Source organism: Anastrepha obliqua, chromosome 1 (genome assembly GCF_027943255.1).
Source record: "Anastrepha obliqua isolate idAnaObli1 chromosome 1, idAnaObli1_1.0, whole genome shotgun sequence".
NCBI lineage: Eukaryota > Metazoa > Arthropoda > Insecta > Diptera > Tephritidae > Anastrepha > Anastrepha obliqua.
In genome coordinates, this window is record NC_072892.1 from 178,687,653 (window position 1) to 178,711,586 (window position 23,934).

Sequence of the window (23,934 nt, forward strand, 5' to 3'; positions counted from 1 at the left end):
TTCATAGCGAGGAATCTCCAAATCTCCCCCATAAAATCCACGGTGACCTTTTTTATCACCTGGATGAAGGAGGTCAAACTGAAGTTAAAGTGAAAATCGATGACACACTAATATCGACCGTAAACAACCTTCGACAGTGTGCTCTCCATCTCGGCGCAAACAATCGCAAATACCACTAATATCCAAAACCGCAATAAGATCCACAAATCGATAGCTAGTAGCACTAGACAATGAAGTGTGAATGACGCCATTTAAGGCAATTAGCCGATCGGCTCAAAATTACGAAGGAGGTCAAACTGTAGTTAAAGTTGAAAGTCGATGACACATCAACACCGAGCGTTAACAACCCCAAAATTTTGGGTGTCAATAGTGATTCGCAGTGGACAGAGCTTAAGACATGTCAGAATACTGTCATCAGGACAGCCTCCTGATTTCTCCACTGCAACATCCTCACAACGAGGTTTCCATGCTCATGATTAAGGAGCGCAGGAAGATGCTCAGCAGGCAATGTATGCTGCGGTAATTCTACTGGAACCATCCCTGCAGGCACCTGCGAGAGGCTGAGGCTCTCAGGCGCATCCGTAGTCATCTCTTCGACTACTCCGACGAGGTCCAGGACCCAACACGACTACAACTACAGCATCGGGCAGTCTACATACAGTCATTAAACAAAATTCATCGGGAGAATCTTACCAACTTCTTAAGCTCTTGGCCCTCGAATACCCATATCCGAGTCCAATCACTATCCATTGCAGGCGAAGAGCTTCAGTTGCCTCGTGAGACCTGCGAAATTTTGGCTCAATTATGTTCTGGATATTGTAGCAGGTTAAATTCCAACCTGTCCAGAATCGACCCCGACATTTTCAGTATTTGTCCGGTATGAGAAGACACCCCGCCCGATACTAACCGCTTATTCACGTGATCTCTCAAACCCACTCACCTAACACCTCACTCCCTCTGGAACGAACCCGTCGAAACAGTATACAGTGAGCTAAAAAATATTGGCACATTCGAAAATCAAATTCTCAGTGCTATAACTTTTCCCCTAATCAAAGTATTTCCTAAATGTTTTTATTTACTACGTATCTGCACAAAAAAAAAAAAAAAATAATTTCGACTTAGGTTTACAAGCTCAACCTTGAAAAGTAAAATAAGGCACAAATTCACATCAAAAGAGAGGTTGTCTGTAAAGTCGGTTTACTGACGATAGTTTAACGTGGCAATGTCATAAGAAAATACTGATGTAATGGTTGCAATTTTCAAAACAAAATTTTTATTTTATTTGTTTGATAGATATTTTGTATGGATATAGACAAGGAGGTAAATGGAATTGCAATGGAATAGGTCAAGTTACATTTACACAAACGTGAAAAATGACGAAACATTTATCAAATTCATGAAAGTTATGTTCAATTTCGATTGTGCATCAGACGTTAATAAGTCAACAACACTTTCATTTCCTCCTTTTTCTATCATCGTCCTATTCTCAAGAGAAATGGTTCATTACCATGCACACAGGAAGAAGGCATATGCAAATACAAATATGTGAATTTATATACATATGCGCATATACATACATATACATATATGCTCACTCAAGTAGGAGAGAGCCAGATGTCGAACGTTGCCGAACGCGGGGACCGATTGTGCCTCTTTGTCGTTCGTTCCGCGCTTTCGTTTAAGCAAGGTAACGACGCATGAGCAAGATAACGGCGAATGAGCAAGATAACGACACATTTTTTCGTGCGTGCAGCCGGCTAAATCGAATTATAAGACGTTATCACGTCAAAAAGTATTGGCACAGGTAGCGTAATCAGCTTGCTCCATTGCAGCTGTAACGCGCTAATACTTTGTGGGTCCTCCTTTAGGCTGTATAACGGCCTGCAAACGTCTCTTCGTACTATTTCCCAGATTTGAAGTTTCGGAAAGTGTTATTTTATTCCATTCAGCAATTATTGCCTATTTTAGAGAATCCTTTGACGTTATGTGGTGAGATCGTATCTTCCATTCCAGAAGATGCCACACATGCTCAATAGGATTTAAGCTGTTTGCAATGGTATATCAACCACTCCTGCACAAGATAAGAAGAATGTTTTGGGTCATTATCTTGTTGAAATTGCCAAGTTGTCCCATTAAGGCCCAGCTTTTCAACACTTGGACTTAAATTTTCTTTAAGAATGTCGCGATACACATGCTTATCCATTGTCTCATCTATGAACACGAGCTTTCCGACACCCTCAAAGCATCACATTTCCTTCAAATTCTAGCCTCTTTTTCTTATTTACCTTCGAAATGAAGGGTTTACGTCGAGGAACTCGGAATGATATCCAGCCTTATATAGGGTATTCTGAACAGTTTGGTTGGTTGAACAGTTGAAATTGATTTCAAATGAATTTTGCAGGGTCCCGCACAATTTGACAGCCGAAGCTTTTGTGCCACCGTGGACACCACAATTTGCTCCTGTCGTTCGGCTAATTTTTTTGGGCAGCCAGATCTGCTCTCCGGAGCTATTTTGCCTGTATTGCAATAATGCATAACAATACTTCGAACTACAGACTGTGATTTACCGAGAAAGTGGCAGAGTTCGCAATTAATTTTAGCGGAATCAGTTTTGATTCAAAATTCACCAGTGCAGAGTGTGCATGTGCTTATATAGGGTGGTTAAATTTCAAGGGCCGATGTTGAATGTGAACCACACCTAAACGTCACGTCAAACGTTGGACTTCTTTCTTTGGGGTCATTTGAAAGAAAAGGTGTACGTCGATAAGACAGCAACAATTCAAGAGCTAAAGGATGAGATAATTCGGAACATTAACGGCATTTTGAATTTGAAAAGGTCGAGCCAAGGAGCACCAGGAGATTTGGTGGCTCCTAAAACACTCAGGCTAAAAAGCCCATTGTATTTAAAGCTCTGGAAAGGGGTAGATAGTCAAGGAGGGAGGGAGAAAAGTATCAGAGAAAGAGATAGGAAAGAATAGAGACAGAGATAGAGATAGTTAGTCCTGTGAGAATTTTCCAGATTCTTTGGCAAATCTGTAAATATCCTCCAGTTTTAGAGAACGAATATTACCCATTCCCATGACATCGGAACCCAATACCCGTAGTCGCGCTCTAGCAAAGGCAGGACACTCACAGAGAAAGTGCTCAGTGCTATCCGCCTCCTCCAAGCATGACAGGCATACCGGGTCCTCGATGATTCCAATGGTGGTCATATGCTGACCCCATGGGTTGTGTCCTGTAATGATGCCGACCATCAACCGAATGTCTTTCCTTCTAAGTTTTAGTAGAAAGTTTGACAGTTTTCTGTTCGGACTTGTCACAAAACACTTTGCAGTTCTGCAGCTTTCTAGACCGGACCATCGCTCTTTATGTAGATTGCCTACATAATCGTTGATCCAGTTCTTGATTCCTGCGGGACTGATTCCGATTATTGGCTCTGGCCCCTGTGGGGGCACCGCTGATCCACGGTTGGCCAATTCGTCGGCAATTTCGTTTCCTTGAACACCGGAGTGTCCCGGAACCCATATAAGTACAAGCCTGTTTTGTCTTGCGACAGAATTAAGCTTCTTCTTACATTCTTGAACAATCTTTGAGGTTTGCTTCGCGTTCTCCAGGGCCTTCAATGCAGCCTGACTGTCACTGAAGACTCCAATCTGTTTCCCGCTCCATCTCCTCTCGATTATCCATTCGGCTACTTTTAGGATGGCAAAAACTTCTGTTTGGAAAACAATTGCCATTCCCCCCATAGCGTAGTGATACTTATTACTATCGTTTAAGTACCATCCGGCTCCAGACCCTATTTCAGTCTTGGACCCATCGGTAAAGAAAATATCCGTCAAACCTCCCTGCATGCCTCCTGGATTGCTCCATTGCTCACGCAATGGAAATCTGACATCAAATTTCCTTCCGAATGAAACTGTGGGTATCAGGTCATCTTTAGGTGCCAAAAACAGTGGACACTGCTCCGACAGCAACTTAAAGATTTCTCTGTGTCCCGAAGTTCCATCTTCGTGCCAGAGACCATATTTATGGAGTCTGCACATTGCTTTTATTGCTTCCTGTTGTATCTTAAGATCCAGGGGGAGCAAATCGAGCATAGCATTTAGGGCATCTCCAGAGGTTGTACTCATGGCACCCGTGATGCATAAACATACACTTCTTTGCAGCCTGTATAGTTCCCGGATTGTGGACTTAACCATGCTCCGTCGCCACCAGACCACAGAAGCGTAAGTGATGATTGGTCTGATAAGTGCCGTGTATATCCATAGGACCACAGCAGGTTTCAGACCCCAAGTTTTGCCAAAGGCTCTACGGCATTGCTGAAAAATCTTCAATGCACGATTCACCTTCAGTGAAACGTGTGTCTCCCAAGTCAGCTTCTTATCCAAAATTACTCCTAGATATTTAACTTCGTTGGAAAGACCAAGTGTCACACCTTTCAGTGTTGGAAGACTGAGTCCATCCAATTTCCGTTTTCTCGTAAACAAGACTATGGTTGTTTTGTTCGGATTAACGGAAAGACCTTGTCTCATGCACCAATCATCGATTTTGTCAAGAATCCTCTGCACTTTCGTGCAAAGCCTCCTTAAGGATTTATCCGATGTTAGCGCACAGACGTCGTCCGCATATGCTTGGACATGAAAGCCGAGTTCCTGCATCTCCACTAATAGGGAGTCTACGACGAAGCACCACAGCAGCGGAGAAAGAACACCCCCTTGGGGACATCCTTGCTTGGCCCTGACTGTGATTTGCTCGTCATCGCTCCCACCAGCGGTTAACAGCCTCTCAGAGAGCATGGAGTATATCCATTTTATAATGGCTTGATTAACTCCGTGTCGTTCGGCAGAAGAACATATCGAGCCGAAAGTGGCATTATCAAAAGCCCCCTCAATGTCCACGAACACGCCCATTGTGTATTCGTCAGCTTCCAGCCCAGCTTCAATCTTGCTAACAAGATCGTGTAAGGCTGATTCACATGATTTTCCACTCTGGTAAGCGTGTTGATTTCTACTAAGTGGACTTCTCGGCAATACCCCCACTCGAATATGTTTCTCCACCACTCGTTCCAGACTTTTCAACATGAACGATGTCAAACTGATTGGTCTAAAACTTTTTGCTAGGGAATAGTCATCTTTTCCTGGTTTCGGAATAAATACTACTCTTACGCGTCGCCATTGGGATGGTATATAACCAAATGCAAGACAGGCTGTAAAGATCCTTTTCAGGGCCTCAATCAGCCTGTCTCCTCCTTTTTTAAGCATTGCTGGATATATTCCGTCAGGTCCAGGGGACTTAAAGTTTTCAAAGGAAGATAAGGAAAACCTTATCGATTCCCTTGTCACTATCCGACTAGCAATATACCAGCTGTACCTAGAGGTTCCACCATTGCCACCGTTGTTGTTCATGCCACTCTCACCTTCAGAGAGATTTCTACTACCCGGAAAGTGGGTTTCGAGTAAAGCATTAAACGTTTCCGATTTGGAAATGGTGTATGAACCATCAGGTTTTCGAATGGAATCCAGCCTTACTGAGCGGTCTAAATGAAGGACCTTACAAAGTCTCGCTGTTTCCCTCATTTCTTCGACGTTACTGCAGAAATTTCTATAGGATTCAAGTTTGGCTTGCCGTACTTTCTTCTTATATTCTCTCTGTGTAAGTCGATGATTGGCCCAGTCCTCTTCTGTTTTGGTCTTCAAGGCCTTATTAAGAAGTTTCCTGGACCGTACACGAAGCTTCGACAGTTCAGGGTTCCACCAAGGAACCGCTTTCCCCTGTCTGCTTTGCCTGAGTGGACACAGTTCCTCGAAGCAATTGATTAAAGTACCTTCTAATTTCTTAGTCGCATCTTCAATCATTTCTGCTGATTTGAGTTTTTTCAGGTTTGGTAATCGCTCTGTTACAAGCTCACCATACCTGTCCCAGTCCACATTTCGAGGATTCCTACCGGAAGGTATTGATATTGTGTCAATTCCCAGTCGGAATTCGATAAGACGATGATCAGAAAGAGAGTCCTCTTCCAAAACTCGCCATCGGTTGATTTGATTTCCAACTGACCTATTGGTAAGTGTTAAATCAATCACCTCTTGTCTCCTTCTGGTCACAAAAGTTGGTTTGTTACCAGTGTTTTGAATGACCAAATCGGATGACAGGATAAAATCCAGTAACTTGAGACCTCTGGGGTTGCATTTGCTGCTTCCCCACACAATGTTCTGTGAATTTGCGTCACAGCCCACTATTAGCCCCAGATTATTGGATTCTGCGTACTTGACCACTTCTCTTAGCTCCCTCGAAGGAGGTGGCTGTACAGAGTCATAGGGTAGGTAGGCCGCAACTATGATAGCTTCGACACTGTTCCCACTTTTCCAGTACTTTATTTTTGCAGCAACGATATCTCCAGAGCATAGCTCTTTTAACATCGTGTGTTCGATCAACCTCGGCATGATAATACATGCTCGCGGTCTCACATTCCCTTCACAATGAAGTATTTGTCCCCACGACATAGCACTTAGACCACAGATACGCTTGTGACATACCCATGGTTCTTGTATAAGTATTATGTGTGGGTTTGTTTGCAGTTTTGCATGCCTACGGCACAAGAGAGCCGTAGACGCTTTGCTATGCTGCAGATTAATCTGTGTAAATATTACTTCAGTCATGAGACTGAGTATATTTACGCTTTGTCCTCCACCTTATCCTGGACGCGGAACTGGATCCGCCCCAGATGTAGGTGAGGACGGCAACCGTACTTCGACTTAAGCACCTTGAGGGACCCAAGATCGATACCCAGTACCAGGTGGGAACCCGTCTCCGAAGTGGTAGCGGATTTCTGCCTGGTGCAGGAGTATACTCTCCAGAGAGTCGTGTCAAGATCCTTGTTCTGAACACGGATGCGTTTGAGGAGTTCTGCTGAATTACAGGAAGGACCCGGAATCCAGACACTCGCTCGTACCAGCCTTTCTTTGCTACTCTCAACAAGAATAAACTTGCTGTTTTCGCAGGCTGGAATCTTTGCTATAGCTTTTTCTAGCCATTCTCGGGAAAAAGCATTGGAACAGTGCACCTTTACGATGCCGTCCACCACGCTTTTCCCCTCGAACGTCGGCGCGTCTTTCGACTCACCGATAGCTTTCCAAAGATAACTGTCAAGATAGTCTTGTTGCCCTTTGGACAGTAGACCATCTTGTTTGTCGGTATGTATCTCCACCGTCATTGCCTTTGCTGCCATTCTCGCGAATGATTCGCCAGACGTTGACGGAAGAGTGTCATTCGACATTTGAGGTCCCTTAGCCTCTGCCTTGTCAGGCAAAGGTTTGTCTGCCTTGGATTGGGTCGAGGATGCAGGCATTTCCGAATTCCGTCTCTCGACTTTCCTCTTCTTTGCCTTTCTCCTCTTCCCTGTCGTTGGCACAGACCCCGTTTCGTTTCCGGAAGAGCGCAGCGATACAGAGGAATCCTCTGTTCTGCCACGCTTTCCCGTTTCCGTTACAGGTGTCGAAGTTGACGGAGCTTGAGTCCTTGCCTTAGCTAGTGCTTCGGCTTGCCTCGCCTTCTGTCTCCTTCGTTTGATCTGCCTTGCGGTTAGACCAACACCTGCGTTCGAATCTCCAATAACTTCGGTCTTCTTACCGGTACTTACCTGATTCGCACCAGGTTTAACCGTTATCAAAGACTTACTCGGTACCAGAGATCCGTCTGAGTCTACTGAGAGATTGTCCGCCATCTCCACATCCTCCACAACTTGTTCAGTTGCTTCAGATCGTTTCGACGGCGGTGTATCACTCACACTCACTCGGCTCTCCATTGGCATAGCCAATGTGCCATGTTTCACCACTAGTAGTTCGCTTCCTCCGGAACCCTGGGTGTCAGTTCCGGTCATAGGGGAATGTGGCATAGAACGGCATAGAACCTTAATTATGCCTCAGCGTCATCGAAAATTTGGACCATCTGATGGAGGTGTGCCGCCGAGGCCGTGGCGGCAATTTTGCCAATATTTTGTTCTACACGTAATTGGGACATACCAATATTATCATAATAAAGAGAAATGACAATAATTGAAAAAAAATTGAATTTTATTCAAAATCAACACCGGCCCTTGAAACTTAACCACCCTTTATTCACGTAACTAGCCATTCGCCCTTATTCGCTAAGCTTTCATTAGACCTTATGACTCGTTGATGGTAGCGTTTGGTGCGAGTAGATGCCGTTTTGTACAAATAAAGACTCACATTCGGTTTATCGCAACCTACGAATACGGTGCTGTCGGTCATGTCAACCAACCATACTATACCAGGAATACTTTTTTTTTAATTTGAAGCTGATAAATTTGGCATATAGAAACACACTGTTGTACCTTAATTGCTAACATATGATACAAATTTATTGACAACAGATATTTTGCAAAATCATGCTCTTTGTCTAATATAATAAATAATAATAAAAAAATAAAGTCTAATTGACTTTAGCATTGAGATTTTTCGGTGAATGCGCAATTAGAAAAAATATGAATGGTGACAGGGGACGTTGAAGGGTGATTTGCTAAAAATGTATTCACTCTTAATTTTTTTTGTATCTACGTACGTACTTCACAATACCAATTATAAATCATTAAAATTCATTTGTATTTTTTTTTTTTTAATTTTACCTCTTACAAGTCATTAAAAATCAATTATATTTTTTTACAATGGAATACGTATTCACATTTTTCAGATATGTAGATAATTCACACCTTCAATTCGCAAATTGTCGAAATTTTTCTAATGATGAATATTTGTATGTATGTACGTACGCATGTACATGTGTGTATATGCACAAATATGTGTATTAAAAATAAATAGTAAATTTTACATAAATATGTATATATGTGCCCCTACGAAAAATAAACCTACAAGTGGATAAAACACTCGTTTGCTGGAAGAGTGACGTAAAACAAAAATAAAGTTTTTTCTGTAATGCGATGCGAAAGGAAATTTAGTACAGGGTCCGACACTCAAAGTGTAATCAATTAAAAAGGCCATAAATTTAGTTCGGAAAAATCCTTTTTTTCAATTCAAAGTCAAAAATTTTAATACAAAATTAAGAATGAATTTGCTTTTGTTCGCTATTTCCACCTTTTGCCTTGAGACGATCCAGAAACGAATCGCAAGCTGCCCGAATGTGACTTGCAAGTATTAGGGCCCACTCGCGGGCAATGGCTTTCTTCAGCGCCTCGAGACTGGTGAATCTTTTAGTTCGTACCTTGCTCTCTAAAATGGCCCAAAGAGAATAATCCACCGGATTCGCGACTGGTGAATTTAAGGGCCATTGTGTGGACGTTATGAAGTTCGGAACTGTTTTTTTTAGCCATTCTTAGTTCACTCGAGCTTTGTGAGACGGTACGGAGTCCTGTTGAAACGTTCATGCTCTGCCACCGAAATGTGTATCTGCCCACGGCTTCAAAGCAACCTCCAGAAAACTGTTCTGACAATATTTCTCATTTACCTTGACGCCAGGCTCGATGAGAACGATTCGAGAGTGCCCATCTGCGGTCATAGCGGCCTAAAGTATTACGTGTGGCGGGTGCTACCTCCTGGTGGCCAATCGATGACTCAAATTCTCGTATGAACTGCTCAAGTTGAAAATTTTTCTCGTCAGAAAGCACAATGTTCGGAAATCGAACACTTTTGGCAAAGCGAAGCAACTCCTTCGCTCTCTCAAATCTGACTTGTTGCTGCTTTGGTGTGAGGTCATGCGCCTTTAGGAACTTGTGAGGCTTGACTTTGAGACCATTTTTCAGTATGCGGCGGATGCTGCGGTCAGATACTTTCAGTCTTTTGAATCAATTTGATTGGCACTTCGTCGGGGACTTCGCTACATGTATGTAAATACTGTTAGCGTCTAGAGAAAGTGTGCACCACATATTGATAAGTTTTGACTATTTATTAATTTGTTATGTAATTTCAGTATTTTTTTTTATAAAAACATAGTTCATTTTACATCAATAAGCATATAAAGCAAAGTTTTGAATTTTCTATAAAATCTTTTCTTCAAAAACTGGGCGAATTTTTGATCAAAATTTCAAATTCTTCTCTAAATTTTTTTCTAAATTGTTTTTTTTACTTCTGCAAATTTTCATAAAAAAAAAAAATTCTAAAAATTCTATAAAATTTCGAATTTCATAATTTTTGTTTTTTAATTGAACAAATTTTCATCAACATTTCAGAATTTCGGAAAAGATTAGAAGTATACAATTTTTAGTTCATTAAATTTTTGTATAAAAAAGTGCAAGTTTCTAATAGGTTGAAAATTACACTAATTTTTGAAATTTTTTTCGATCGCGATCTTGTGCATTTTCTACATTTAACGCCTATTGCACATTTTTTTAATGGGGAAAAAACTCAACACCGCCAGAAGAAAAAACTGTCAAAAATCAATAAATCAACCATTTGAAACTTTCACTTTATTATATCAAATTTCTATCAGGTATAAAACCATAAATACCATACATGGCTCTTCCTAGCAAATCTGGTGTAATGGCCGAATTTTCTTAAGACTCTTCACGCAGTTGAGGCACTAATATAAATTGCTGAAAATTATTCCTTCTTTCATCTCTCACTTTTGAAGCAGTTATCTTTACATATCTCTTCACAAGCCCCCCGATTTTCACTGTTTTTTTTTGTAATTTACAAGGACACCATGCTCTTGGCCTTTAAGTTATAATTTAATATTAAATTTAATAATTTTGTATTTCTGTCCGAACTGATGTCCATGCCCTGTCTGCTGTACTTCCCATTTCCCGATAGTTTTGACCTTTTCTTGACAATTTTATTATTATTTTCCTATCGCCAATGTCAATTTCTTTTCCTTTTGCTTCCATTGTAAGGCTTTGCATAGAATTCTCTTGAAAACCGATAAGCTAATAACTTAAAAAATAAACAATACGAATTTTTCTTTCGCCCTAATACTGAAAAAAAAACGAATCCGCAAATTTTGAGCATACTGAACTTACTACTTCTGCTTGATTGGCGCGATAACCACTTGAGCGATTTTGGTTTAGTTTAACAAAGCGCGTTAGTCGTTTTTTCTCGTGCTAACCAGCGCCAGTTGGACATACTAAGTGAAGCCAAGCCCATTTCCACCTGATCTTTCCAACGCAAAGGAGGCCTTCCTCTTCCTCTGCTACCACCAGCTGGTACCGCATCGTAAACTTTCCGGACCGTAGCGTTTGTAACCATTCGGATGATATGACCCATCCAACCAAGGATCTGGATCTTTGTTCGCTGCGCTATGTCTATGATCTCGTAAAGCTCATTGATCCATCACCAACTATACTCGCCGGCACCAACGTGCAGATCCAATTTTGATGGCGCTGTTGGTATTCAGCAACGCCATTTTGCATAGCCGCATTAGTTTTGCGGCGATACGAGTACCAAATTCAGACATGCGGCATATAGGCAACTTCTTGCTGTCAGATGCAGCTTTTAAATCGATCAAATACATACAAAACATTTTTTCAATAAAGTTTTCTTTCGGCTCGCATTACAGAGTAGACGCCCAGCTGTTATTTTGGATATGTAAAAAAATGTAAGGCCGTCTCTATTAACAGTGCCTCATTATAAAAAATAAGTATTTAATTTACTTCTGTAGGGAATGACAAATTCCAACCTTTAAAAGTGTTTTCTGGATTTCTAGAGATATTGACTTTTTTAATTATGACATTCTACGAGCAAATGATCGATGTGTATGTACGTATATATGTATGTACCCATATACTATATGTGAGTATAGAAAACAATTTGGTGATTAAAAATTGCGAAGTAATACTCGTACAAGCATTTCCCCAGTCATCACTAGTAATTGGGCAGCAAAGCTTCTCAACGAGCCCAAGTGCACACATGCATACATACATATGTACATAATAGATTTAAAAACATACATAACTAATATGTAGCCATTTGCGTACCATTTATTATATGTATGTGTGCATGTACTAGTGTGTACTCCAACTGAGAAGTACTCGTGCATATAAATCTGCTAAATGATGAGAAAACGCAAGTGACTTTTTTGCAATCACCGAAACGAACGGCATTTGACACACCTCTCTCTCTCCCGCTCCACACCCACTCTCCATATTTACATGCATGCATGCATATATGATTACTTAAATATGATTCTACTCACATGAGCGCTGTATAAAAAATTTACCAATTACCTTACCTATGCATGTTCGTGGCTATGTATGTATGTGTGTGTATATTTAATGTGAAGTATGCAGGTTAATTTTCATTGAAACTATTACAGCTGGGTGGCACAAGTTACACATGCGCACATACATATGTTTATATCTATTGACAATTAACGAAACGTTGGCTAAGTTTTCTGGGAATTAATTTGAGTTTCGTTTTTATGGAATATTCGCTTCATTAAAAGAGCATTAAGATTACATTGATGGAGCCGCCAAACCCAAATGAAGGGAATTATTACAGGCTATTGTATGAAATTTTTGCATTTACCCATTAAAGATGTGCACTTGTGTGCGCATACATACCGGCATACGTACATATATATTTCTTATGTTAATACCAGACATGCACCTGAAGCACAGTCGGTCGTTATGAGTAAATGGGCGATTTTTGTTTTAAGTCATTCATATACCTGTCCACTCTTGGCAAGCACATACAGGGTGGTCAGGTAAATCCCAAATATTAAATTAACAAATAAAAAAAATAATGGATATGTATTTGTCATTAAACATCTAAAATTTGTTGTGACTGAAACAAAATTTTCGGAATTTTTACGACATTACCTTCAACCGTAAGTAGGTGAAATGGTTGAAGTACCAGTCTGGCACTCCCCAAGTAGCACTAAAGCGTCGTTTTAATACTATTTTGAGACCTCCAACAGCAAATATCTACAGCTACCCAGAGCTGTTGATGTAATGGAGAAGATTGATGGGATTTAGGTTGACGCACTGACCTAGGCTGTCGAAAAAATAGCACTAGCTGCCAAAGTTCTCAATAGTCTCCTCCTCTGAACTGTGAGGACCGCTTCTGCTGGGAGTTAAATGGTAAACCTAGTTTTTCCACGTGTGTGCCGATTGTCCAATGGCTGGTAAACACAGCTACGAGTTTGGAAATTGAATGACGCAGAGTCTCCAGAACTTTCTGAGTGCTTCTTCCATTGCACTGGAGCCAAAAGGTTTTCGAAATAGCTTTACAGGAGTTGACTAGTTTGGCTCTGCATCATGTCATCGTCAGAGCTTTGATTCCGGCTTGATTATCGGAAAAAATGTTAATTTATCTCTCGCTCCGTCCCAAGCCCTAAGCATTCTGAATGCCTGCAGGATATACATAAAAGACTTTTTCCTGAAAAACTTTAGTAGTACTCGGCAGTTTTAAGGAAATGGATAAACTGGCTGATTTAGAGAAAAAACCCTCTCCGACTCCCGATTCCATCTTGAAGCCATCAGTGAGGACAGATGTGCCAGCTTCGGTGCAGATTTTCCCCTTGAGCCAATTCTGCCTATTTGAAAAGATTGTCCTAGCACCACCCTCAAACTCTAGTCTAGAAGTTCAAAAGAATACGGTGTTAAGGGCCCAAGAATGCCCCCATGTCTCTTGAGAGATTGCCTCCACAGATCAACCTCCCTTAACCTGATTGCACTTCGAGCAGCGATGGAAATAACGTAAAAGTCGATGGGAAGTAAGTGCAAATCGGCATTCGGGGTAGCACTGGGGCAAGTTTTACATGTTCCAGTGATCCCAATACATACAGTCCTTTGCACCCTCCCCAGTTTACTGATATTATAGCCCTTTCGAAGAGCTTCCCACCAAACCAGGGATCCTTACATTAAAATTAGTAGAACCACTGCGTTGTACATACATCTGTGGCTTGAGTTCCATTTTTTGCCGAACATAGATTTGCAGTAGTAGAAAGCTATAATGGCCTTCTTTACTCGTTGTTGCAAGTGTAGATTCCAATGGAGTTTGGAGTCAAATATCACTCTAAGATAACTATTTTCCGAAGAAAGCGGGAGAACGTGTTTGTTTAATTTGGGAAGTCTAAAGTGTGGAGATTTACATTTACTGGTAAATAGCACCATCTAAATTTTGTCAGAGTTAACTCGAAGGCAGCGACTGAGTACACAGTGACCTTTCCAAAATCTCAGCCAAGACTGAGCCAAACGGTCTCGATACCATTAGGACAAAGTCCTCAGTGTATGCTACTACCTTACCCCCACCCTTATTTAACCTTTTCAGAACTTCGTCAATAGCATCTAGCCAAAGGAGGAGCGAAAGGACACCACCCGGCGGCCTCCCCTGTGCCTGAATCTAGTGACTTTAGCCCCTCTTGCAACCGCATTAACTTCCCTGAAGCCAAGCGGAGACGAGATCGACAAACAGATGGGTTTTCTCACCTCTAGTCTATCTAACACATTGACAATTGACTCCGCCCTAATGTTTTTAAAAGCATCCTCTATATCTATGAAGGCCGCCAAAGTGAATTGCTTGCTCTCCAGAGATTTTTCCACAGTCCCTACAACCTCGTGTGCGGCTGATTCTGTGGATTTCCCTTTCAGGTAAGCGTGTTGCACTAGAGATAATTGGGATTCGATGTGCTCTGGGATATGGTAATCAATCACTTTCAAGCGTAAACACTTTGTAAGTCAACTGAAAATATATTCATAATGCAGCGCCGTACTTTTAATGAGCTTTTACTTTTCCCCATAAAATTCAAGTAGCTGTGTAAGCAACTGTTTTGCGCAGGCAAAAAGCGAATTTAATTCGCATTGCATGTAAAACAAAGAAAATAAGGAAAGTTTTTACACAAACTCTGTAGGATTAGTTTGTGTTGTGGTTGCTCATAATTTAACTTTATTTTATTCATTTCTCTTTTTTTATTTTTTGCTATTATTGCATAGCTTTTCTTTGTCGCTGATGCTTAGTAGCGCTTGTATTTTTGTTTTTGTAGTAAATGTGCAACAACCAGCTTTACCTTTGTTCCACTTTTAATCTCAAAATGCCTTCTTTGTCTCCACTACGCCTTGAAAGCTACTTAGAAAATAAGATATTTGCATATGTATGTGTGTAGTTAATAACTCATACATTCTCGTATATATGTAAATAAGTATGCACTTTTATGAAGTATATAATGTAATTTATTGACTGCTGTGAGAAAGGTGAATTGTATGTAAAATGTTCCAATTGATTTTTTTGTATTTTTCATTACAGCTTCAGGGCGTGCACCACCAGAGCCCTACTACGGTCGCTACATCGGACAATTCACCAACTTCGCACACGGGATAAGGGTAAGTTTGCAAAGATTTATAATTTATTTCTCTCATGAAATCGAGGCAAATATTTACAAGATACAGTCTTATACCAATGAAACCGGAACTCACTCATTGAGATTTTGACTTCATTGAGTTTGATTTCTGCTAAAAATATTTATTTTACTTGTAACTTGTAATGTTTTTTTTTACAACAACACATGATTTTGTTGTGCTAGGTTGTGTCAGCCGGTAGGTCAAAAGAAGGTCTCACATGGGTAGATATATAGTAAAGAATGCGTTTATGTTGCCAAAAATAATTGTTTTTTTGGCGAACTGGAGTAGCCGTTTTAGCTGAAATCTGAACGCTGAATGCGGACTAAACCGTATACAGGGTGCATACCGTATTTGGAGACATATTTTGTTCTACGAGGAGGAAGCATCGAAGCCGTTACCTCGTCAGTGTGGGAATTTAACCCGAACTAGTGCCAATGCACCGATCCCCTCCCGGTACTACCGCTAAGTAAATCGTCGGGAGGCGGTTGAAGACTAGGCTCTACGTTAGTTACTCTTTACATGCAGTCAGTCAAAAGTTGCATGTACTTTAATCCTCTCCAGTTTTGTTTATATCCGAATGAAACCACCCTAGTTGGACCTGTCCACCTCCTCCCAGAGTCCGTTTCTTTTTCAAGTATCGTCTGCTCAGCTACCGCTATGTTTTGTGGTGCTATCGGATCTTCTGTATGGTGTTAGATGGAAGCTAAACTCATCATTGCTTCGATTTGGCAATTTCTCTATGTTTAGGATGAGCGCATATTTCCATCCTTCTATTTGTGAAGTTTTCCCAACACTCCTGCCAGTTTAGAAAGGATATAACCCACTGTCTTGTCAAGTATGGATCGCTGCTATGTTAGTGTGACCCTGTTCTTTTAGCACGTAAACTCTTGTTCGCTCTTCCGCCAATATATCGTTGGGTGATCACCATTGCAGCTTCGTCCAAGGTGGTTTTGTATGCGCTTATCACCCTCAGTGCGCAGAGTCTGTACAAGGCCTCATGTGGCCTTCTATACATATGCCTTTACCTCCAAGGATTTTACGCATACTGGTGCTGCATACAGCTGAGTGGATGTAATGACACTAATTAGTAGCCTACATTTGCTGCTTCTCGGCCCACCCACGGACATGCCTACTTATATGTGGCTATAACTTTCCGAAACCATTATTTTTCTGTTTATTCTTTTTCAGATAAGGACATGGAGGACTACAACTTAATTCAAGAAATTAAGAGACATGCAGTCATCAGTTCCAAATTCGCAAATCATGCCTATTTGGAAATCTTTAATTTTCCTAAGTGCGCCCATTCATTCGTTCATAAGGTTCGCCGTGAAATGGAAGCACCAGGTAACTGTTGCAAAACATAAAAAACACGAGGAACATTCTGACACTGTCCGATCTGCAAAATTTATTCAACAAGTGCAAACGATCATTGATGAGAACTCTTGAAAATCAACGAGGGATCTTGCGAGGGAACTTAATGTATCTGAGGGTCTTATCCGCCGAGTTGTCTATAAAGTTATGCGAAGAATATTGTTTATATCGGAGCAAACACGGGAACAGCGAGTCATGCGATCAAAACGCTTTCCAAACAAAATAACACACCCTGATGCGCCTAAGATGTTATGGTTTTTTTCTGAAAAAAATTTTTGACCAAGACTAAAAGATCAACTGCAAAAATCACAGATATGTTCGAATTCGACAATTCCTCTTGCCATACACACGAATTTTCTCGTCACGGTTATGGTTCTAGGTGTTGTGAGCAACAAATGACATGTCGTGCTATCACGCTTCTTTACTCAAGGATTTCGAATGAATTCTATAGGCAGTAGTGAAACCCTGGATTAATAGCGTACGCAGTGACAGCTCATATATCTTTCAGCAAGACCCTACTCCACAAAGCTAATGCGGCACAAGATTAGATGGCTGAAAATTTCCATGACTACTCAACACCTAGCTTATAACCGCGTAACTCCCTAGACCTTAACGCCCTGGATTACTTCGTATGGTACGCAATTGAGAGAGAAATCAATAAGCATCCTGATAAAACCAATTCTTCTAGGAAGGTTGCAATTAATACCGTTATAGTCAATATGAATAAGGAGCATTTGATTCGGGCATGCAATCGTTGCCGGACCCAGATCGAGGAGGTTGTTGCAGCTAATGGAAATTTGATTGAATGATTTTATAGATATTTAATAAGTCAATGTAGTGCAAAAAATTCGTGAAGTTTCATTAAATTTTGTTCAAAATAAAAGCTAACTTCTTCTTCTTAATTGACGCGATAACCGCTTACGCGATTTTTGCCGAGTTTAACAAAGTGCGCCAGTCGTTTCTTTCTCGTGCTAACCGGCGCCAATTGCACACACCATGTGAAGCCAATTCCTTCTCCTTCAGATCTTTCCAACGTAGAGGAGGCCTTCCTCTTCCTCTGCTACCACCAGCTGGTACCGCATCAAATACTTTCAAAGCCGGAGCGTTTGTTTCCATTCGGACGACATGACCGTGCTCTGTCTATGTCGTCGAAAAGCTCATACAGCTCATCGTTCCATCGTCTGCGATATTCGCCGTTGCCAACGTGCAAATCTATAAAAGAAAAATAGAAGCTAACTAGTTGTCATCAAATGCCGTACATACCCCGCAACTTTTGTTCCACGTGTAGCTAGGCTCTGGTCCCGCCGAGTGATGGACGATATGTTTGTGCACTTCACTCGGCGGGACCAAAGTTTAGCTACACTTTTTCTTCTCAGGGAAACCTAGTTTGAAGGCGTGTTTTGCCTACTTAGATGGCCCTTTAGATGGTTCTTTCTTAGAAGAGTTATTAGAAAATTCGTGAGTCTACTGTCAAACAATTTGATTCGCATATGAATTGTGAAACTCTGGAGTCTTGCGTTTACTTCCGCACCAATTTCACTGATGTCTCGACAAGAACTTTAAATAGAGGGAAAGTCTACTATTATGAAAACTAACATTTATGATAACTATCACTTTTTTAATGAAGTCTTCTTACAATTGTTGCAATGAATTCAACTTCACTCGAAAATTGCAATAAAATAATAAAAGTCCTGTAGATCTGTAAAAATAAAATTCGTGATAAATTATCTTGTGATAAGTGATCTCCATAAATACTTTTGATTTTTTTTTAATATTTGCATGTTGAATCTGCATTGTGAAAACTTAAAACTGCAGCAAATTTTGTTTCATTTACCCTACCCCCATTGCATGATCTCATACACAGTCGTAGACAATTGTGAGTGTGTAGGTACACACGAGCATGCTTATGAGAGCCTTTTTAAGAATATCCTTTTCGTTCATCGTTGAATACCTACGCATCCTTCTGTTAGTAATTCCCAACCACTTTGTGAGTGATCCGACTTAAGTACTCTGCCTTGAGCGAAGAAAAGCATACTTACCTGGCGTAGAGGTGAACCGTGATCACAAAGGCGGTTCCTCCGGAGCGAGACTTGATCATTGCACATTCGATTGGGTTGACCTCTGCGATTATTCCTAATGTGAATAACTTGTGCGTGTAATTTTTGGTAGCCGGGAAGAGCGTACGCGCCGTCCCGACATTTTGAATATATTAGATAATCAGTTATATTTTGAAAAAGGTTTTCTGGATTTGTTTGACTACATTAAATTTTTTATGCACAGAAAAATATAATAACTATTATATCATGTTGATTAGAGGTACGATATGGAGGTAACTCCTCTTAGTGCTGTATGAAATCTGCGTCTAAAGTCGACTAAGGGATGTTATTTTTTCAATATTTGGCGTGTGATATATATGAGAAGTTGAAGTAAAAATACCTGGTCTACAGCTATACTATTTATAATGGTGCTCACACTCACCAACGTAAACACACGCCCTTATCAGCTGCCACGATGAAACATCGATCTACGATACTACGTAACAGAACGGTGGTGTGAATTCATTTACATAGGACTCTCATTAGTTTCATCGTAAGTTTCAATCAGTTCATGTAAGATGGGGTTTAGTGCTATGAAAGAAGGTATCACGAAAACTGATTCTCGAGAGTAGTAGGCGTAGATTGCATGGTAATATCCTTCTTGTGAACTGGGTAAAGCGTTTCGTCGTATTCTGCTTAAGAATTGTTAACAGATGCCTTCGAAAAATTCTCAAAATATTCTGGAGCTGGATTGGCTTTGTTCTACGCAGAGGAAATGAGCACTTAACAAGAGCCGCCATTGAATAGAGACCCCGAGAAACCGCCGACGTGGAAGACCAGCGAATACTGGAGACGACTGTTGGAGTCAGAAGCTCGCGCCATGCAGCTTAGCTGGAATGAAGTTAAGAGATTGGCGCAAAATCGACCAGAATGAAAAAATTCGTTGTGGCACTATGTTTCACACTGGAGCTCTAGGAATTTATGAGGATGACTCAGCTGTCAGCCACATTCTTGCCATATTGGAGGATGTCAGCCACTAGATTCTTTTTCTATAACGGCCGCCGTAGCCGGGTTGGTGCCTGACTACCATTCGGGAGTGTGTAGGTTCGAATCCCTGTGCATGAAACAGCAAAATGATAGAACAAGTTATTTTCCAATAGCTGTCGCCCCTCGGCAGGCAATGGCAATCCTCCGAGTGTATTTCTGCCATGAAAAAAATTCCCTTAGGAACCATTTGATTTATTACTTATGGATTTTTTTATTATAACAGTTTTTGGGGTCGAGTAACTGAAAATTATACCGATTGGCATTATTGTGAATTTAATTGAGTACTTTAAGAATATTATACACACGAATGGCTCTGTTTACAGTTGAAGCTCAAACTCTTCGATTGGATTACATCTCTCTCCTCGTCTTTATTCTCGTTATAGCTACTTAAGCAATTTTGGCTCAGTTTATTTCGTTTCTTTCTCGTGCTAACCGGAGCCAATTGAATACACCCGATGAAGTCAAGTCTTTCTACATCTGACATTTCTCACGAGCGCCCTTCGTCTTTTAATCTTTATTCGTTATATTATAGTATCTCTATATCGCCATAAAGCTCATGCAGCTCATTGTTCCCTCATCTACGGTATGGGTCGTTGACAACGTGCAGTATCTTCTTCTTCTCCAAAGGCCGCCTCATCGAATGTATTGGATAACCCTTTATAATATTTATTGATAGCAGCTGAATCAGGTTAGCTTACCCAACTTTCGTCAAGTCCTAACCAATAAAAGCATTTACATAGATTTAATATTAAAAGTTCGGTTGCAGTCGAATTCCATTTATTTTATTTGATTTCATTTTTTATGCATTCCAATTTAGTATTTTTCAGTTTATTCTAATATCACTTCAATATCTCCCTCAGGGTACCGTTTATGCAGTCGACGAATCTACGCTCTTCATAAAATCCTTTGCGTATGACGGCACGGGACCGGATGCTTTCTTCTGGGTTGGTAAAACTCCACGCCCCAGTCCCGAAGGATACATCATACCATATCCAGAAGAGTACGCTGGCATGTAAGTACACTTGTGAGCGATACAAAAACAATGTACTTATACTTATGTAAATATTAATATGCGCATTTGAGTTTGAACGCACGCACACATTAATGCATATGTCAGTATATGTAAGTATGTAAGGGTGTACGTGTGTAGGTATTTAGGAGTGCTCACTTGCCATTTAGTTGCAATATGCTGATGCTGCCTCTTTGCCGCTATAAGCAAAAATAGTGAAAAATACAATTGTATGTATGCATGTATGTATGTATGTATTTATGTGAAAATGCATTTGCATATAAAAATGATATCACTAAGGAGTATTTGAGTAGTTCTGAAACATTTATTGACATAGTTTTTTTAATATAATATAATTTTGCTTTACATTCTGTCAAAAAAGTACCAGGAATTGTTCAATAAAACGCAAAATAATTGTTTTATCATCAAAATTTATTTTGACGCCTTCAAAATAGGCTCCATTCGAAGCAATATACATATGCCAAAAATTAGTCCAGTCATCGAAGCACCTTTTAAATGCGTTTAAGGGATCTTCTTCAGCTCCTTCAGCGAATTCTTCTTAGTGGCCTCTATCGACTCAAAGCGGCGTCCGCGGAGTGGCAATTTAAGTTTCGGGAAAAGAAAAGAGTCACAGGGGGCTAAATCCGGTGAATAGGGTAGTTGTTTTATGATATATGTCCAGTTTTTGGTCAAAAAAGTGTTAGCAATACGAGCCTTGTGTCGTGGTGGTGCCTTTTTATGGTGCGAGATCCATTCTCTCTCAAACGTCACATAACTTCCAAATAATATTCTTTATTTACCGTAGAACCATTTGGAATGAATTCCGAGTGCACAATACCACGGGCTAGACCAGAATCAAAGAAAACGAGTAGCATAACTTTCACTTTTGACCGACTTTGACTTAATTTTTGGGTTTCGGCTCATGTGTCTGTTGACTGGTTTGCATATCAAACTCATATACCCACGTCTCATCACCTGTTATGATGAATGGGATAAACGTTGGGTCCGAATTCACTTACTCAAGCATGTCTTCAGCCATCTTCTTCCAATGAATTCTTTGAAAGAAATTCAACTCTCTTGGAACGAGTCGAACAACCATGCCCATTTGATGGTGTAATATGTAGCGAATTGATTCGTGAGACTCGCTAAGGTCACGAGCTCCCTCCCTCAAACTTAGATGATGGTTTTCCAGCAGCATATCCTTGACTTTGTCGACCTTTTCATCCGTTGGAGGCTTCTCGACTTCTAGGCCCTCTGCAAAAGCCTTATACCACACGTATACCCGTGTTTTTGATAAAGTACACTCGCCATAGGCTTTCTACTACATTTTAAACGATTCGGCACACGAAATCTCGTTCAAAACATAAAATTTAAGACACATTTTTTGTTCGATAATTTTATCCATATCAAAATCGCAGAGCACACTTGCGGTTGACTGATATAATTAAATGCCAAAAACGAGCTAATTGGCAGATTGCTCAAACTCTTCGTCACTATAGAGGACAGTTGTATCAACATTCCAGCAAAAAAAATGTAGACATATGTATATGTGGAAGCCGTGTTAGCCGTCTATCGAGTTGAATACGATGATATTTTGCCTGATCAGCTTGGGGTATTTGACAGTAGCGCAAGATCACTTTTGGCCATTACAACCGTGTCAGCCGCATATGTAGCTGTGTGCGTACCTTTTGTCAAGGATAGATTGGCAATAAATAAAGTATATAGGACCGGTCTCAGAGCACTACCTTGAGCCAGTGAACCCTACCATGTAATACCAGTGAGGCAGATTAATTTTGAGCTTGTCTAACAGGTCTACATGCCAGATTTTATCAAATGCTTTTGTTATGTCTAAAATGACAACCACAGAATTGAACTGCTCAATAATCTAATGGTGCTCACGCAGTCCAAACTGGTGTGTGGGTATTAATTTTCTAGATACAATTTTTTTTTTTGCTTTTTTTTGTCGGGATATACTTTTTAATACTTTAATTATCCCATTGTACTGATCGGATTCCCTTTGAAAGTGGCCCTTTGAAAGTGACCCTTTGAAAGTGGTCCACCGCCTCATCCTCATCTCCACATGCTGGGCAGAGTGCCCTGTCTGAGATGCCTATCTTTTCCATGTGCTTTGCCCGTAGAAAGTGGCCCGTCATCAGTCCAATCAGCTGCCTGCAGTCCCCTCTGCTTAGTGGCAGGAGGAACTGCGATAATCGGTCGGACATGACACGTAGCATCAGTTTTGTCCATCTGCAGTCTCTCTCAGCCTGCCAAGCTCACTTGTGGGTTAGAGTAACTCGTTTGCTCACCGTGGCTTTGATGGATGCAGAAGGGAGTGGCCGAACGGGCTCCTGGCCAGAGCTAAAGCGTCAGAGGTCTCGTTACCCACGAAACCCCATGTGTCCCCGGGACCCATGTTAGTATAGTAACTATGTCTACCGACATAGTTCAGCCTGGATTTACAGTACTCGACTACCCTTGAAGTGGTTGGGGGCTGTTTAAGGCCATGTGCGCAGCTTGGCTGTCGCTGCAGACACGTATAGATCTACCTCTCCATTTGTTTTCCACAACAAAGTTTATCGCTTCTTGGACAGCATACACCTCCGCTTGAAGTGAAGTGCAGTTTTTTCCCGCTGGATTCCACGTAGAGCCCAGAGTCGGAGCCGTGCTCGCTCCTGGAGCCATCCGTGAAAACGCGAAATCTTCCAATTCCTATTGTGTTTCAGCCTGCAGATGGCCTCAAGATGAAAACATTATCGACTCATCAGAGCATCTAATGTCGGGCTTGAAGCAGTCGGAAAAGCTCCGACGCAACAGATTGCCACACTGCGTTGTAGTCTCGATTAGGTCCTCCTCACTCCCATGAGAGGGAGTCTACTCATCCCGACCACTGATGCATAGGTGATAATAGGTCTTAACATGGCCGTGTAGATCCGTAGAATGTTTTCCCAAAACCACTCTTGCACTGCCTGAAGGCTGTCAGTGCTTTGGATGTCTTTGTTTCAACGTGTGATTTCCAGAGGAGTTTCTTTGCAATAATAGGTTTGAGCCTTTTTAAGAATAGAAAATAGGTATTTATGGAGAACTAACTATTTTTCGAACAAAATAAAAAGTCACCGATTTTAACAAAAAAGAAGAAAAAAAATTCCTATATTTCCCTGGCCTGTAAGTGT

The 23,934-nt window shown here is 40.9% G+C and overlaps 1 protein-coding gene and 1 non-coding gene across 2 annotated transcripts in view; both read left to right on the plus strand.

The window, feature by feature from the left end:
• The window catches only part of LOC129242158 (protein Skeletor, isoforms B/C), a 167,672-nt gene that overhangs the window by 65,826 nt on the left and 77,912 nt on the right, over positions 1-23,934 (plus strand). The window contains exons 2-3 of the mRNA XM_054878723.1: positions 15,207-15,283; positions 20,616-20,767. Coding sequence (XP_054734698.1) covers positions 15,207-15,283; positions 20,616-20,767 — 229 coding nt within the window. The remainder of the gene's footprint in view (positions 1-15,206; positions 15,284-20,615; positions 20,768-23,934) is intronic.
• On the plus strand, positions 18,704-18,869 carry LOC129236635 (U1 spliceosomal RNA). The gene has a single exon (XR_008581692.1). It is a non-coding gene; the product is annotated as a U1 spliceosomal RNA (small nuclear RNA).